General features: G+C 38.5%; 1 protein-coding gene and 1 non-coding gene across 2 annotated transcripts in view; both read right to left on the reverse strand.

Moving 5' to 3' along the window:
* Vmn2r20 (vomeronasal 2, receptor 20) overlaps positions 1-11,186 on the reverse strand; it is a 32,800-nt gene extending 21,614 nt beyond the window's left edge. Inside the window, exons 1-2 of the mRNA NM_001104634.1 lie at positions 10,972-11,186; positions 9,559-9,856 (exon numbers count right to left, since the gene is read on the reverse strand). Coding sequence (NP_001098104.1) covers positions 9,559-9,856; positions 10,972-11,186 — 513 coding nt within the window. The remainder of the gene's footprint in view (positions 1-9,558; positions 9,857-10,971) is intronic.
* A 6,494-nt stretch (positions 11,187-17,680) lies between these two features.
* Positions 17,681-17,812, reverse strand: Gm22833. The gene has a single exon (XR_003956636.1). It is a non-coding gene; the product is annotated as a small nucleolar RNA SNORA17 (small nucleolar RNA).
* Between the last annotated feature and the right edge of the window lie 667 nt (positions 17,813-18,479).

Genomic DNA, 18,479 nt, shown 5'->3' on the forward strand with positions numbered 1-18,479 from the left:
ACATTATCAATGGGCTCATGAGGCCCATGAAACAGTTTCCAATTATGTTTGCGAAAATAGTCCAAAATCTGAGTGAACGACTCTTAAACCATAAATTTTTTATTAGATATTTTCTTCATTTACATTTTAAATGCTATCCTGAAAGTCCCCTACATCCATCCCCTGCCCTGCTCCCCGACCCACCTACTCTCATTTCCTGCCCCTGGCGTTACCCTGTACTGTGAAATATAATCTTATCTCTAGTTGCATATGTAGCAGAGGGTGGCCTAGTAGGCCATCAATGGGATGAGAGGCCCTTGGTCTTGCGAAGATTAAACCATACATTTAAAAAATATGTTTTTGAACTGGGACAAAAATGCATCCAAAAGATAAGGCAAGAGTCTGTGGTAAAAAGACCTGTTGTCCTGCTGACAGGACAAGCTTAGGCTTCTTTCAGGTCTCCAATCCAGTTGTTGCTCCCAGGAAGACAGCTGCTCCTGCAGGTAGATGAGCTGACCAAGCAAATGAAATTTAGTTTGTCACACTCCACGACTGAGAGGGCTATGGTAGGCTGCCATCTCAGGCGAGAACAGATCTTCTAACACTGACCTACTGTGGAGGCTGAGAATGGGACGTAATAGCACCTCACATAGTCTGCAGGCAGATGAACAGGCCTGGATGAGTCTGTCTCAGGTCACAAGTGTGGAAATGGAAGTTCACAATTGCAACAAACTAAATAGTTAGGTAGGACAGGGCTTGGCTCAAGCAGTTTATGGAGGGAGGATTTAATTTACTATTTTGCTCACTATGAGCTGACCTCACAGTCAGACTATAATTGTGGTGTATGATAGGCCAAAGCCTGAAGGGACTGAAGAGTATCTATAATGCTATACATGCATGAAAATGCCATGATAAATTCACGTTTTACACTAAATTAAAATTATATGTAATATATGTATATATGCATGTATGTATGTATGTATGCATGCATGTATGTATGTATGTATGTATGTATATCATGAGTATCTGGAGGAGGCACTCTGGGTTGCAAGTGTTTGCTCTGCAAGCATAAGGGCCTGTATTAGAATCCTCAGCCTCTCCACAGCAAGTCAGAGATGCCTGCCTTTGCTTGTACCCCAAAGAGCAGAATATAGATGGGTAAATCCTAAGAGCTTGCTCACTAGTCAGCACAGAATCTCAAGCTTCTCATTAAGTGAAAGACCCTGATTCAAGACAGCAGTTTAGATAGAGATGTAGGAAGACTATCTGGTATCCATGTATGGATCTGCTGACATACCTACCTGCACAGTCCTGGGAAACAATGGCATGTAACACACACCTGACACACATCATACACACAGGTGTCACTTACTATACACACATACATGCACACACACACATACATGTACACACACACACACACACACAGAGAGAGAGAGAGAGAGAAAGAGAGAGAGAGAGAGAGAGAGAGAGAGAGAGAGAGAGAGAGAGAGCTAGAAAGGGAACCACTAGAATGGTAAAGGAAATCCTAAGGCAGGGGAAAGTAATAAAACACTGATCTAAACGCTGAAAAAGGTTTGTTCATGGATCAGAACAGCAAGGTGGGAGAGTGTAAGCAGCATCAGGATGTAGACAGTGAGAACAAAGTGCATGTGATTGGGCCATAATGAAACCCATGCATCATCTGCTGATAAAAAATAACTCTATGGATCGAAGTTCAATTCCCAGCAACTGTGTCAGGTGGTTCATAACCATTCACTTCTCTCTGCCCAACCTCTCTCTCTCTCTCAATCTCTCTAATATTAAAAATGTATTTACATAAATGGATTAGATGGCTAAATAATAAGATATACAAGTAAAATAAAAAGAAATATCCAAGCCAAAAGACTTCCAACTTGAACACAGAGACCACAGAAACATGAAATCCCAAAGAAGTGTGACATCCCAAATATCATTACTCCTTAACTACTGAATACAGGGACACTGACATGGATAATATGAAAAATTCAAAATTTACTAGAAAAATTACAAAAAGGGGACTAGAGAGTATTCACTATTGCCAGTTATTTATTTTTCTATGAAAATCAATACAATAAGAAAACACACACAAATGGGGTAAGAAGAAGGTAAATTATTCCTGTTTATATGATATGTTTATGTTGGAATGTTTTCTCATGGGCTCTTCTTGGAATTTTAGGTATGAAACTCTCAGACCTTATATACACATTCATCAAAATAGGGAACACAGAATAGATATCCAAACCAGTAGCTTTCTACAGGTCAATAATGAATTTTTAGAGATACAAAGAATGGGAATAATACAATGTGTAATTTTTTTAAAAAAGCATCAAGAAATAAGCCTAAACAAGGAGGTGGAAGACTTTAAAGGCTTTGAAGATGAAGCTAGAAATGGGATGAATGTGGATGCATACAGATTGGCCAAATTAATATTACAAAATATGCCAAAATTGTATATCATTAAGGGTAATTCTCAGCAAACTTCCTATGACTCTTTTCACAAAAGTAGCAAAAGCAATTCTAAAGTTCATATGGAAACACACACACATACACAAAACCCAACTGGGCCAACTGGACAAAGCCATCCTAAAGAGGGAGGGTACTGGTACATGTTTTCCAACACAAGATCTCAAATTATACTACTGAGCTGTAGTAACATAGAAGACTATTGTTGGGATACGACAAACCTTTTGACAAGCTAAACAGAAGACCAATAAATAAACTCACAGAGCTAAAGTCAAAAGCATATTTTGGAGAAAAGACAATTGCTTCCACAAATTGCAAGGAAAATTGAATATCTAAATGCATGTCAAAAAATTAAAGTGGAGTGGTTTTCTATCTCTCTGCCCTGTGCAAAAATCTATTCAAAGCAGCTCATGGCAGGAAAACCGAATGGAGAGCTGTTAGGTGAGAGTCTGGAAACCAGTGAGAGGCAGGGAGGAGGCTCTGTGACAAAAATGAGCCAAGTTCAATTATATACACATTTCTTATAAATAAGTGAAATCATTATAAATGCCATAACAAGCATATGTCCAAAGTCAAATATTTAAAAGAAGAAATAAAATCCATTCATAAAAACACATAAAAATAAGCATCTGGTCAGACATGACGGCACATGCCTTTAATCCCAAGTCCTGGACAAGCAAAGGTAGAATGACTTCTCTAAGGCTATCTTGGGCCACATCAGAAATTCAAAACAATCGGGACTGCATGATGAGAACTGTAGTCTCCCCTCCCCCAGCCTGAAACCTGCTTGCTCAGGGGTGGAGCTTCCTGCACATTCGTTCTGCCACGCCCACTGCTGGACCATGCCGCTTTGCTGTGGGTGCCATCACATGCTCACCCTACTACTGGAGCCCAAGATTATTTGGTGGGAATCGGGTCCCCTCCCCCTTCCTTCATAACTGAGTGTTGCAACAGTAAAAATTGAGTTTTGATCAGAATGATCTTAGCTACATTTCTTTCTCTCGCCACCTAGCCCCTCTTCTCTTCCAGATTTCCAAAATGCCTTTCCAGACTAAAACCCAGGTTGTGATCCGCTGACTGGACACAACAATTGGCGAACCAACGCGGGGCTGAGAAACGGCAAAGGATTTTTGGAAGAGACACTACTGGTTCGGAGCTCCATAAAATAATTAAAGGATAAAGGAAATTCATACCGGAGAAGGCATGGGCTAAGCTGAAACAGCATTAAACCCGAGCGCTGGTTCACTTAGGTTCAGCAGTGAGGAGCTGGGTAACAGGCAGTAGGCAGTGCCTCTCAGAAGCTATATTAGGCGTGAGAAAAGAAAGGGTTTATTAAAAGGAACAGGCGAATTGCTGCAGTTAATAAAAACTGCATCATGAGGGATGAAAATGTCCCAAAAAGCAGAGAGAAATTTCTCTCTGGGCCTTATAGCAGGAGTACTCTGTTCCCTTTTGTGTCTCGTCTAATGTCTGGTGCACCAATCTGTTCTCGTGTTCAATTCATGTATGTTCGTGTCCAGTCTGTATGAATGAATGTTCTATATTTTATGTTGGATAATAAAGATGGTATAAAAAAACTTTATCTGCAAAGCCTAGAGCTGCCACGTGTTTCAGCCAGGAATCAGACACGTGGCAGGAGGGCCCCTGCTGGAAAAAACTGTTCATTTTAGGAAATAAGGGCGAGTGCACAGCCTCTTAGTTTTGGGGTAAAAAAGCTGATAAATGGTTTGTGACTAATGTGTTTGACAATGGTAAAGTGCTTTTTATTCTATGATTGTAGCTACAAAAAATTAATATTCTCTGATTGGTCTAAATGTAACTGCTTCATTTGGTTCTTTTTTATTGAAAATGTGCTCTGCATATTTTCACATTCAGCTCATAAGTTGTTGGTTAAGATTAATAATAGTTACATTGCTACAGGTGGTTAGTGTTAAATTTGATAACTCAAGTTTAGAGTCCTTCTGACACGTGGCATAAAGCAGGCCAAGAGGCTGGGTCTCTAAAGATATTTCTAGTTTAGATAATAATTAATGTGGTTCCTATTTTAAATAGTAAAATTTAAGGTAAGATCTAAAACAATGCCTCTTTATTAAAGCAGTAGAGCTTGCTTTAATAGGTGTTCGTAGGTATTAATTGACATCCAAACTTCGTAATATGATAGTAATGCTTCTAATATTGATTTTAAAGATAATAAATTGTTTTAAACTGGGGTTTTGCTTTCCCAGGTTGTAGGTATTATCCTAACCTTGCACAAGAAACTTAAAAATTATGGTTAAAACCGCCATTGTTCCATTGACTGCAGCTTGCAGTTTAATTTCAAATTCAAGATCTTTAATTCACCTGTATACTGTAATTAAGATAATTACAAGAGTAATCATCTTATGAGAGCGCTCATACAGCTTACTTCATAGAAAACTGTGACAGAGTTATCTAGTTATGTTTGTCTTTATGAATAGATTAGACAAACAGTTTGGCTATAGTTGCTGCCTGGCAGGAAACTGCAGTACGGGCAATTTTTTCACAATACTAAAGTTGTGAAGAACGTTTTAACTGTAAGTCATCTTAAGAAAGAGTATCAAAATTTAGAGACATAGACAGTTATATTGTTTCTCTAAAATCGGTCCTTATTACAGGAGGGCCAGGATGCTCAGATTAAAAAAAAAGTATTTTACGTTTGAGTCAATACAGGGCTCTGGGCAGCCACAGAGTGGCTTGTGGCCTTCTTGTGTTTTGCAAACAGTGCCTGAAAATGTTATTCCCTGTGTTCAAGAGAATTTCTTTTTAACAGTGTTGCAGATCTATTCAGATGTTTAAAATAATGCTTAAATTCTAAGAGTTTTGCTTCTAGTGAACTGTAATCACTAGAAAATTTGCCTCTAGGTATGGTAACTTTAACTTATGTAAGAAAAATTTTTATTGTTTCTGCTTCTATACAAGAAGTCAAGAGTTTTAATCTTTCAGTGTATATTGTTTCCTAAGTGAAAAGTATTAACTCTTGTTTCTCAAAGGAAGTTTACCTTAAGTCCTTGCTCTCACCCAAAGGATTCAGAGACAATATACTTTTATTACTTAGTGTTTTAGTTTACTACAAAAGGCTTTACAAAAAATAAAGAAAGCTTTTATAATTGTTATTAATTATATTCATTGGTAATTAAATATTAGTTGTGCCCAAAAGAATTCTTTGGCCAGAAAAAATATTATTGTAAAGTCAGTTTTCTCATCCTCCCAGCCGATTGTTGGCCCACGTGGGCCCAACTAGCTGCTGTGGGGCAGAGTCTTAAGACACACAGTTTCCCCTGTTCCAGCACAAATAATATAGTTGTGTGCTGTAGATGTTGTTTTAAAATGCTGAACAATCAAACCTTAATTTGTATATTAATAGTCAATGCCATATCTCTGAGCTCGCAATTGCTTAAATTGTTCATCCCTCAGATACTATTAATTCTCAAATTTACAATTGCTTATGCATATTTCTAGTTAATAAATAAATTATGCACATGTGACTCTTAATAACTTTGCAAGCCTTCTAGTTACAACCACTCCTTAAGAAAAATGATTGATAGTGTGATTAGTCACTGCCCCTTTACAGCCAAGTATTTAAAATATTTTGTCAACAAGTTATTTATTCAAAAGGTTAGGTATTGTGAAATTTTAAAACTTTAACTTCTTAAAAGACAAAAAATAGAGAAATTGTATCCCCGTACATACTATTTAGTGCATTCCCATGTACACTATTTAATCTTACCTTTATTTACAAAATTTAAAATTTAAATGTCAAAGAATTTAATAAATGCTTTATAGTATCTTAAAGGAATCTACTTATTGGCTTATAGATTGATCCTAAAACAGCTACCTTATTGGGAAAGGGAAAAACAGGTTTTCTCCACAGAATGCTTCAGAAACATATTAATTCGTGTGACGAGCTGGCAGGTAAGTTGACTCAGTGTCCTGATTGAATTGACTAAAAAACTAAATTAAATTCATGTTTTAGATCCATCCTTGCTTGTCATTTTTCCAGTTTAGACTAGCTTCTAGCCTTTTAACTTTATGGCAATAGTTCATCAGAGACTGTATATTCTCACTTAGTAAAATTAGTCATTTAATAGAGTCATAATGATTTTTATCTTTTCTTCAGTGTGACCAGTCATTCTAACTCAATCTTAGACTGCTTTAATATTCAGTCCAATGTTAGAGACTCCTATATTCTAAATTACTTAACAAAGTTAATTCAGAGCACATCCCCCAAGGTCACCAAAGGCTCATCTTGCCTTTACCTTATTTGTTCTAAATATTTTGCAACCGATATTAAAGGTCAGTCTGCAGTGGATTGCCACTGGCATCTAGTTACTTCTAATTCTTATGCATTGGTAAAATGGAAGGATCCCCTGACTAGCGAATAGAAGGGTCCAGATCTGGTTCTAATCTGGGGAAGGGGCTCGGTTTGTATGTTTTCACGAGATGAAGATGGAGCACGTTGGCTGCCAGAAAGATTAATTCGTTAGATGAACACAGATTCTGACTCTTCTCGTAAGTATCATTCTGAAGACTAAAATTCCTCTTGTGCTTAAAATTCAGCTGGGAACAAAAGCTGTTTTCCTGCTACTCTCTGGGCCAGCTCCCCAACAGGAGGCCGGAGACTAGCCTTAGTTTTACAATTTGCAACTGAATAAAGTACCTGAACTTCCCCAAAAGAAGCTTTGGGATGTTACCCTTCACTCTCTAAGATTTTTGTCTATCAAGCAGGTTAATCAACATTCTCCAGCAGGACCATTGGATGTGCATCCCCGCCCCCCTAGAGCACACAGGTGGCAGCTGTTATCTCCATTCCAAGGACAATCCAGCACGTGGCTTTCAGTCCGAGTTAAAATTTAGGTTTTCGTAGAGGACTAGAAAAGTAGAAATTTCAAATATTAATAGAGATTGTTTTTTATTTTGATAGACGGGCCTAGTCCCTTAGCTGGCCTCTGGCTTTTCACCCTTGCTGTTTCTGCAAGGTGTCCTTAGTTCCCCAGGCTGTGGGAAATATAGGGATGAGGAGGAACGACTTCCAGCTCCTATTTTAGCTGCAAGTCGTGGCGTTACTAATGACATAATTCTTGCCTAGGCCTTGCTAAATCTGAGGTTGATAATTCTCCTTTAGGAGCTGCACAGTACTCAGAACTGTGCATACTGGTTCATAATCGTACGAATTCAGTATGGGTATCGCTTGGTGCAGAGAACTACTGCAGGGGAAGGTCCAGCTTGACCATTTCTGAGTTTCCTGTGGGTTATACCCAGTTTGAAAAGGAGGTTGGTATCTAATTTTGGCTAAAAACCAAAAATATCTACGGCTCTGCCTCCCCTCCCCAAAAGATACCAAGAGCCACAGGTGTGGGTCGTGACAGCACTCATGGGAGGAATCCGGTCAATGTCCACCCAAGCCAAGGTTAAAAGCCCACTCATTTACGGATGAGAAAATCTTTTGATCACCTCAGTTAAGCGTTGCCTTATTTAACTTAATTAATAGGGGGGAGAGAGGTTGGAGACCTTACTGTCTTCACTGCCTCCCACACCAAAATAAAAAGCCAATTGGCCTTGTACGGTCATACCCCTTCTCTCTGTTTCCCGCCTGTCATCCAAAAATACGGAGGAATATCAACTCAGTGTTATTCTTAATAAAGTGTATTTCACATTTGTTCAGTCAAACTTAGCCAGGGTTCCAACACTCTACTTAAAATTCAACTAGGAAGCTACCTATTCACTACTAATTAGCATTATAAAGTCAGAGCCTGCAGCTCCAGGCTTTTCAGTTAGTTGTTTACTAGGATAGAAAGGACAGTCTCAGCCAGATACAGTTTACCATAAGAAAAGTTAGGGAATCCCACGGAGACAGGTTTTATCCTTAGCCCTAGAATTCAGACAGAGATATTGAGCATAGATACATTTTTTTCCTCAGTCCAGCTTTTTCTTTTTTAAAAATTTTTGTTAACAAAAGGGGGGAAATGTAGTCTCCCCTCCCCCAGCCTGAAACCTGCTTGCTCAGGGGTGGAGCTTCCTGCTCATTCGTTCTGCCACGCCCAATGCTGGACCATGCAGCTTTGCTGTTGGTGCCACCACGTGCTCACCCTACTACTGGAGCCCAAGATTATTCAACGGGAATCGGGTCCCCTCCCCCTTCCTTCATAACTGAGTGTTGCAACAGTAAAACATGAGCTTTGATCAGAATGACTGTCTTAGCTACAATTCTTTCTCTCGCTACCTAGCCCCTCTTCTCTTCCAGGTTTTCAAAATGCCTTTCCAGACTAGAACCCAGGTTGTGATCCGCTGGCCAGACACAACAGAGAACCAGTCTTAAAAGTAAACAAATAGGAAAAAATTAAACATAAACTTGCAGCTCAATTCACTGAACAAAGCTTTTGAATTACTTCATGAATATCGCCAAAAATGGAAAGTACCAGATAACAGTTATTGACAAACCAATATTTCTAAAGTCCTTCTCAAGTTTTTTAATAAATAAGGTACATTTGAATAAAACTTGCTACTACTCTGGCATTGTTTATAAGAGGTCATTACTGATCAACAGAAAGAATTTTAAACACAAAAATTGAAACATTCATATCAAAATAGAAAACCTACAAACACTGCCAACAATGAGCCAGAGTAAGTCTGACTCATGTTCTTTGGAAAGGGAAATGTTATGTTGGCAATATGAGCTGTTACCACAGTGAAAGAATCAGGAAAATGTCCATGGTTGTTATACTGGAGATACATTAGTAGAATTATTATAGTCCTCATGCTTGGTGATGCTCTAAAACTGATTACAAAAGAAAACCAGTATTAACAGTGGCACAAGGCAAAGGACATTTTCTTGAAGTAGTTTTAATACAGATTGTCATTACTTTATGTATAGTTTTTCAAAATTAAAGGTTTTCAAATTAAATTTGTTATACAAGCATGATTTAATCTTATGAATAACTTATACACTAGAGTTAAAATGATGAATAAATAGTAAATTTTAAATAGTTCCAAACCTAATCAATAAACAATAGCTGAGATAACTAGCATTTTTTACTATGTTACTATGTTTAACCTAAGGAATGATTATTATATGTGTACCTGTGGGACATTGTAGAGACTTAGAACTCGGGAGATCTGAGTTGATATTCCTGTTGAAATGCCTCCTATCACTGCAACCAGCTTATCAGTCTTCTCAGGCCTGCAGCTGTAGTTAGGAACTGGGGGGCTCTCTCCTGAGAGCAAAACCATAGAACTTTTCATGGCCTTCATCTCAGTAAAGTCAACGTTGAAGACATGGAATCCCAGGGACATATTGAACAGAATATTTGGGTCCTTGTTGATTTTTTCTATAGCAAAAACCATAGCCAATATGTGCTGATAATGTTTGGTGAAATCACTAGGAGGAAAAATTGGAAAGATGATTTTGTGTTCTTTTTAATATTAGTTTTTAATAAAACATAATTACATCAGTTACTTCCCTCTACTTTCTCCCTGGAGTCCCTCTCATGCACCCCCTCAATTTTGGATTTTTATTTTTAACAACCTAATACACAACAATCAAAGAAATAAACAGGATATTCTATATTAAAAATGTATTTATCTTAAATGAATGAATTCATCTTAAAAATGAAGATTCATAGTACAACTTATTATCAATTTCACAATTTTTGGTTTTGAATTTTTTGAGACAGAGTCTCACTATTCAGCCCAGGCTGGACTGAAACTCACTTTGTAGACTATGTTAATCATAGACTCATAGAGATCTACCTGCCTCTGTTTCTCAAGTTCTGGGATTAAAGTTTTGAACCATCTCATGCTTTGAAATGTATAAATTTAACTTTTTACAGTGAAATTTGTGTCTTAGAAATAAAAATTGAAGAAATAAATGGAAGAAATAAAATAAGAAAATAAAACATTGAAATAGCCAACACTGAAACAGTTTTTCATGTGGTCTTCGAAAATATGATAAACCTCAAGAAATTACAGTGCTTAATCAACCATAGTAATTTAAAAAATAGTATCAAGCAAATTTAAACCGGAAAAATAAAGCGTTCTTGCTACAATGTACTAAATAACTACAAAGGAAAATTGTTCCCAACTGCAAAGTGCTTTCAACATCTTCTCACATATTAAAAAGCATTCAGAGTTAGTAGGGGAGAGACACACAGAGAGCCAGGCATAGCTGAGTAGCTATTGACATTTGGCGACTACAGGGAAACAAAGAGTAAGTTTCCTTCTAGGAGCTTTAGTTTGCATAGACTCTAGATGATGCCCTATACTCCTGTTGTACTGGCATGCCTAAATAAACTCCACAGAGTAAAAAGTGAGAGTGAGACAGAATCCATGAAGTTGAGAGAGACAGACAAAGAAACAGAGAATGAATTTGAGAGAGAGAACACACTGGACAGTGGAAGGGTAGCAGTAGAGGAGGGTTTGATCCATATATATATATTCAAATATATATTAAATACTGTAGCAATATTTTTAAAGAAAGAAGCCAAAAAAACTTACATGTAAACATATTCTGGTAAATTGTATTCATTTCCAGAAGTAAATTTATTTTTGTTGTGTCTACCTGACACTTTAAGGGATAAGAGTCCTCCAATCACAAAATCCCCATCTTGATAGTAGCCAGGAGAAGCAGAAATACTTAAAAGGTAACAAGAAATTTGTTCCTGGAGTACAATGAGCACAATCCAGAGAGAGAAAGCAATGAGTAATTTCATGCTAACATTGATAAATAATTGATAAAACACAGAAATCTGTTCAATTGAGAATCTTGGAGTAATTAATCCTGAGAGCACATTAACAAACTGACAAAATATATGGCTGTCTGGTCGATGTAAATCGAGGTTATAAAGCATTGTTTTGTCCTGGTACAGGCCCTCTAGTATCCAAACACTCCCTCAATTCCTGGGAGTATAATCTCCTTTGCACCCACTTAGCCCTAGATTGTGTGCGCTTCGCAGAATCACTATGAGTCTCCAAGGGCTCAGGAATCACTTGGCCCCAGGGAATCCTGATTCTCAGCAAGAAAACATACAATTAAAAATAAAGTGTGGAGTCCTCTAAAACACCTGTCGGGTATGTACACTATGTGAGCTGAGACTTTTCAAGGTCTCAAAGTAAAGAGAGACTAACCAGTAGAGGCACTATTCAGTCATCAAGAGTCATATGAAGGAGACATCAAAGGACTCCATGATTGCGAGGGGAATGGCTACACTCTTAATAATTTAACATCAGTGTCATTTTACACTATTTCTGTAAGACCAAGCCAAAGCCTTGCGTTTGAAGACTTTATAGGCTATATTTTTCAACTCGTGTATTTTTAACAACTTACATTGTGTATAATTATAAGTAAAATGTTTTGAAATACATATATTATGTAAAAATGGGTATAAATTTTTAATTCACACATAGTTTTGTTAAGCACTGGCATGATTTCAAATGTAATGACATCAGGAACAGTAAAGAAAGGTATACTACTAGCTTTGAAAAATGTCTATTGTGCATGAGGTCCAATATGTTTACCCTTTTCCTCTTTTTTTCCATTCTCATTCATTCATTCATTCATTCATTCACTCACTCACTCACTTTTGGTGCCAGCACCTTAGGAGACTGAACTTAGAGCATGGTGTCTGCAAAGCAATACTCTACCACAGTGCCACAAACTTACCTCTTTTAAATCTATAAAAGTTAAGGACTAAGCTGCCAAGGTAGTTTTTGCCATTGTGACACTCATGTTTAAATTTTCTTATCAGTGGAGATTATAGCCATGCATCACCAAGCCTAGCTATTAACATATTTTGATGTGAGAAAATACATATTTGGAATACAAAATTAAGATACACAAAGAAATATGTCATTTGATTTTTCAAATCACATTAAATCCATTCACGTGGAAAACACACAACATCAAAGCCCTTAAGAGGGTAAGAATTTGTCAGGAAGCATGTGCACAGAGGCTTTCGTTGCTCAGAAAATGAGGGAAATCACACCTTATCCTCAGCTTATTTCTGTGGGTCTGTGGAATAGTAGCATGGTTATTCTTTTCTTTATGGCTAATAAGTACATTTAAGTGATTACATACCACCTTTCTCTTTCTGGGACTCGGTAACCTCACACAGGGTGATATTTTCTAGTTCCATCAATTTACTATTAAATATCATGTCCATGTTTTTACCAGGTGAGTAATATTTTATTGTGTAAATATACCATATTTTCTTTATCCATTCCTCAGCTGAGGGATATTTTGGTTGTTTCCAATTTTTGACTATCATGAATAAAGCTGCTATGAACATAGTTGAGAAAGTATTCTTGTGGTATGGTGGAGCATCGTTTGGATATATGCCTAGGAATTGTATTTGGGTCCTGAGGTAGATCTATTATATTCCAACTTTCTTGCATCTTTTCTGAGAATTTTATGACTTCTCAATTTTGAAGAAGGTTCCATAATGTCGTGAGAAACAAGTATATTTTTGCATTTGCATGAAATATTATGGAGATATACCTAAGCTCCATCTGAGTCATAACACCTGTCAGCATCATCATTCCTCTGTTTAGTTTCTGTCTGGATGACATTTCCATTGGTGACAGTGGGGAGTTGAAGTCTCTAACTAATAATTTTGAGGGTGGATTGTGGACTAAGCTTTAGTAATGTTTCCTTTATGAATGTGTGTGTTCTGCATTTGGGGCATAGATTTTCACAATGTACACTTTATATTTGTGGATTTTTCCTTTGAGGAATATGAAGTGACCTTACACATCAATTTTGATTAATTTTGTTTGGAAGTCTATTCTGTTCAATATTAGGCCAATTAAACCTGTTTGATTCTTATGTCCATTTCCTTGCAAAATCTCTTCTCAGACCTTTACTTGAAAAAAAATATTTCAATGCTGAGATATGGTTTTTGTATGTTGCAAAATGATGGGCTCTGTTTTCATATCCATTCTGTAAGTTTTGTCTCTTTACTGAGAAAATGAGTCTATTGATGTTGAAAGATATTAATGAGTAATGATTATTAATCATTGGATTGATGTTGCTGGTGTATGTGTTAGTGTGTGGGTGCATGCATGTGTGTGCACTCCTTCTTTTGGCTTTATTGGTGTGTATTCATTTATTTCCTATAGTTTCTTTCATGTCATTGGGTTGGGGTTTTCCTTCTAGTACCTTTTGTTTATTTGCTTGTTTGTTTGTTTTATTTATTTATTTTTTTTGAGACAGGGTTTCTCTGTAGAGCCTTGGCTTTCCTGGAATTCATCCGGTATAATCGGCTGGACTTTAACTCAGAAATCTGCATGCCTTTGCCTCCCAAGTGCTGGGATTACAAGTGTGTGCCAGTGTCTGGCCTTTTTTTTTTTGTTTGTTTTTTATATCATACTTTTATTTTAGGTTTTCTAAACATTCAAAAGTTACTACAAATACATGGGCATGGGAGTCTAAACTGTGCTCTGGATCCCATCCCACTAAGCCCACACCCAGAGACAACATGATCCCCAAAACTTCTGACACATCCAGGACCACAGTAGAGGCCCCAACACCCTGGCCAATAACTGGTCTAACTGTGACACCCAAGGACCCAGGGAACACAGGAACACCAGCCCACCTAGAGGGTTCCTTTTTGTTTTCACCTGCACCCAGGACAAGAGGCTGTTTTCTACATTACCAACTCCTCAGCCAACACCCAGGGTTATCTTGATCCAAAGGAGTTCTGACACATCTAGGGTCACAGCATCACAGGCTTGCTGGAGTGACCGACTACAGGCAGAGACAGCAAGGCCAGTTTACACCAGAGATAACCAGATGGGGAGAGACAAGGCTAATACCATAAGTATCAGAAACCAATTCTACTTGTAAACATAAGAACTCAAGGCTGGGGGAGCATTGACCCGATTCCTCCAGTGGGTGCGTTCATGACCCACACTTGTGGCTCTTGGTATCTTTAGGGAGGGGAGGCAGAGCCTTAGAAAGACCCTTCAGTTGTGACTGGAGCTAATACCAACCTCCATCTAAATGGGTATATCTCTCAGGGAACTCAGAAATGGTCGAATTGGACCTTCCCCTGCAGTGCTTAGCCTGTACCCATGCTGGTGCCCTTACTGGGTTCGAGTTATTATAGTCCAGTATGCACAGTTCTGAGTCCAATGCATCTCCTAAAGGAGTTCTAATTAACCCTAGAGCTGACGAGGTCTCGAGGTGGAACACCTTAGGGCCAAATTAAGGAGAGAGGGGCTTTAAGGTCAGCACGAATTATTTTAAGAGGTTATGGAAGTTGAGCCTTCTCCCCAAGATGAGGGCTCACATGATGTGGTCACAGCTGGAGGTTCTTCTTTGTCAGTCTCGGTGTCCAGACGATGATAATGAACTGAAACAGATGAGGGCTCACATGATGTGGTCACAGCTGGAGGTTCTTCTTTGTCAGTCTCGGTGTCCAGACGATGATAATGAATGAATGAATTTGTCGGAAAGAGCAGAATCTATCTGTGATTTAACAAGATGAGTTAATCGTTGAAAAACCCAAGGACCAAAAGAAATTAATAGTAGGAATCCCACAATGGGTCCCAAATGGAAGGCAATAAGGTGGATAGCTAGGGTGAGGTGGAGAACCAATTCTGATACCAAGACTCTTGTTGTTCTCTTTTTTTTTTTTTCAAGGCTAGCCTTTACCTTGGCAAGGCTATCTTTCACAAATCCTGTCTTGTCCACATACACACAACACTTTTCTCTGAGAGCTGTGAACATTCCTCCCTGCTGTAAAAAGAGTAAATCTAATCCCCTTCTATTTTGTAACACTACTTCAGAAAGGGATGCCAAAGAATCTGTTAATTGATTATACCTTCTCTTAAATCTTCTACATCTTGACTAATAGCTGCATTAAGCTCATGATAGCGCTGCACACTTTGCTGGGAAGTAACTAAGGAAGCAATGCCAGTGCCTGTCCCTGTAGCCCCCAATCCCAAGAGGACTGTGAGGGTCACCACAGTGACAGGCTCTCTTTTGCTCCTGCGGGGCAATTCTGTGCCCCTTTCCCAAAACCCTAACAAATCATCTGAATCATGAATTTGAAGAATGGGAAACAATTGGACCAAAACACAATAATCTTTTCTCTTCATAAAATCGTCATTGACTAAATGTCGGGTTAAGCCTGAGGAACATGCTAAAAATATATTATTAGGTGCCTATAGATATTTATAGGTATTATTTACCACAATGGTATCATTGCATATACTTTGAAGTTGGAGGGGTGGGAACATATGAGGCCCCACAACACAACTTCCAATTCCAGAAACGTCAGTTAGGGTAATTTGTATGGGCTCAAAGAGTAATTGTTCTGCATCATTAAGAAGGGTAAAATTATTGAACAGGGCTATACCCTCATAGAAGGGAGGGGTGGTGGAGAAACACATCCAACACTCCTCAAAATCAGGGGAACCATCCTCCTGTCTTTTATCTATTAGGGCAAGAGCTGAGGCATTTAAAATGGGAAGCAATAATTCAGTAGACGGCTTAGGGCCAGGAAGCATGGTAGGCTGATAAGGAGTGCTCATCTGAACATGCGGGGTAGTTGATTCCACTGTGGAGGGGGGCAACCTAGCTGTTGGTTGCGGCTTGGCTGGGGGGGTGATGCAATTGGGGGTTGGGTCCTATGGATGCCTTATGTTTATTACGAACTTCTTTTAATAATTTTATCTGAAAAATAAGGCCAGGAACCTTACATTCAATTTCCATAACATTGCATTCCCAATGTAAAAGCCCCCATTCTCCTCCTATATTCCAATGGGTATATCGTTTCCCCACCTCCGTAAATTTAATAAGGAGTGGGACACATCAGTCATCTTTGCACAGGGTCTTAAGAGGCCGACCGGTGGTTATTCCTAGCCTCTGTTGTAAATGTATGGGAAGGTACATCCATCTAATGATGATAAGGTCCCAAGAGGAGGTGGGTTTCCAATATGCATCTCCTGTAGTTTCACAGCTCCATGACTTACAAAAATATGAATCACGGTAGCCACATTTATACTAGAGGGATTTATCACGATGTTTTCCTGGATACGCATAAAATCCACTGGTATGGTCAGCCCTAGAGGCTCGTTTAATATATGAATTATAAGCTGCAAGATGTCCAATATAGTCAGGATCTGGGCTATTAATAGGCTTAGATTGAGGGTAAAAATATGAGTGTACGGTGTCCCAGGCAGCGTCTGCACCAAGCGCAAGGACACAGACATCTACTTCTAGATCCGGCCAATGGGGCTTGGCATCAATTTTGGAGCTGGAATTAACTATGTCTCCAGCATGATTTTGAATAACCCAGGTGTAATTAAAAACCTGATAGGCCCGATTATTGGTGGTCTTCACGATGGAGAACAGGAATAGTATCCAGGCCAGGACCATCAGGTTCATCATGGTCACGGTCCAATACTTCCTCCTGTAAGAGAAAATATTTCTTTCTCAGGCATTACCCTGGAATTTATTATAAGGTTTTATTAATCTTTCAGGGAGCCATCTCGCTCCCCTTCTTTTGTATTATAGGTACAAGCTGAGCCCTTAGCCCAGATAATAACTGGATCCGGTCCATTCCACATTCCCGTTAAGGGATCTTTCCACAAAACTTGAGCATAGCTTAAACTTGTCTTAGGGTGCCACAAGCGATCAGCTGCGGAGCACCCTGAAATATCAAGGGTCATGAAATTTAGCACAAAGAGTCCATGAGACAATAACAAATTTGAATTTCCTTTAAAGAAATAGATAGTTTCCTGAGTAGCCAGCTTGATTAAGGTATTTTTTAAAGTCTGGGGTGCTCTTTCGACAATTCCTTGTCTTTGAGGATTATAAGGAATGCCTGTAATATGCTTGATCTGTAATTGTGAGCAAAATTGTTTAAACTTTTGGCTAGTATATCCAGGACCATTGTCAGTTTTAATCATCTTTGGCTGTCCCATTACTAAAAATACATACAATAAATGATTGATGACATCTTTACTGGCCTCTCCCATGTGGGCAGAGGCACAAATAAAACCACTGAAGGTATCAACAGTAACATGTACAAATCTTAACTTTCCAAAGGATGGGACATGTGTCTGTATTGTGATTATACTCTAGCCTCTGGCCTTCAGGCCTAGAAAGAGTTCTAGTCTCTAGCCTATTCCTCATTCTGGGAGTCATTGGGGTTTATGCAGCACTGAAATAGTGGTCATTTTAGGCTTTCTTTTGCCAGGGAGTGTTAGGCTGTTAATCATTCAAATTTTCCTAGGTCAGAACACAGTGGGTGGACATAACCTCTCTCCTGTCTGCCACCTACTGGTGTATATGTGACACAGCAGGCACCCCTGCAACTCTTCTTCTTGCTTCTTCTTCTTCTTCTTCTTCTTCTTCTTCTTCTTCTTCTTCTTCTTCTTCTTCTTCTTCTTCTTCTTCTTCTTCTTCTTCTTCTTTTCTCTTTTTTTATTAGGTATTTTCCTCGTTTACATTTCCAATGCTATCCCAAAAGTCCCCCATACCCACCCACCCCCAATCCCCTACCCACCCACTCCCCCTTTTTGGCCCTGGCGTTCCCCTGTACTGGGGCATATAAAGTTTGCAAGTCCAAAGGGCCTCTCTTTCCAGTGATGGCTGACTAGGCCTTGCAACTCTTCTAATTGCAGTTCTTGCTCTGTAGTATCAAATTCAAATGCACTTTTTTTAATATTTAGGAAAAACATATACTGACTTAAATAGATAAAGAATGAAGAAAATATATCCACACTAATATTCTCTAGGGATACCATATCTTTTAAGTACCTTTAGTTTTACCTAATATGATTGTGGCAATCTTTCCCTCTTCTCTGCGTAGTGATGTCTAAGCCATCACCAAACGACTTAATGTTTACACTGAATCTACTTTCCTTCAAACTAACAGCCACCGATTATAACATTATCTTTGTACTTCAACACTAACACATTTCATAATTTTAAGTAATAATTTTTATGCTGTTTCTAAATATATTGACTCTTACAAAATGTGTTTGTAAATTCTCAA

This window comes from Mus musculus, chromosome 6 (assembly GCF_000001635.26).
Source record: "Mus musculus strain C57BL/6J chromosome 6, GRCm38.p6 C57BL/6J".
NCBI lineage: Eukaryota > Metazoa > Chordata > Mammalia > Rodentia > Muridae > Mus > Mus musculus.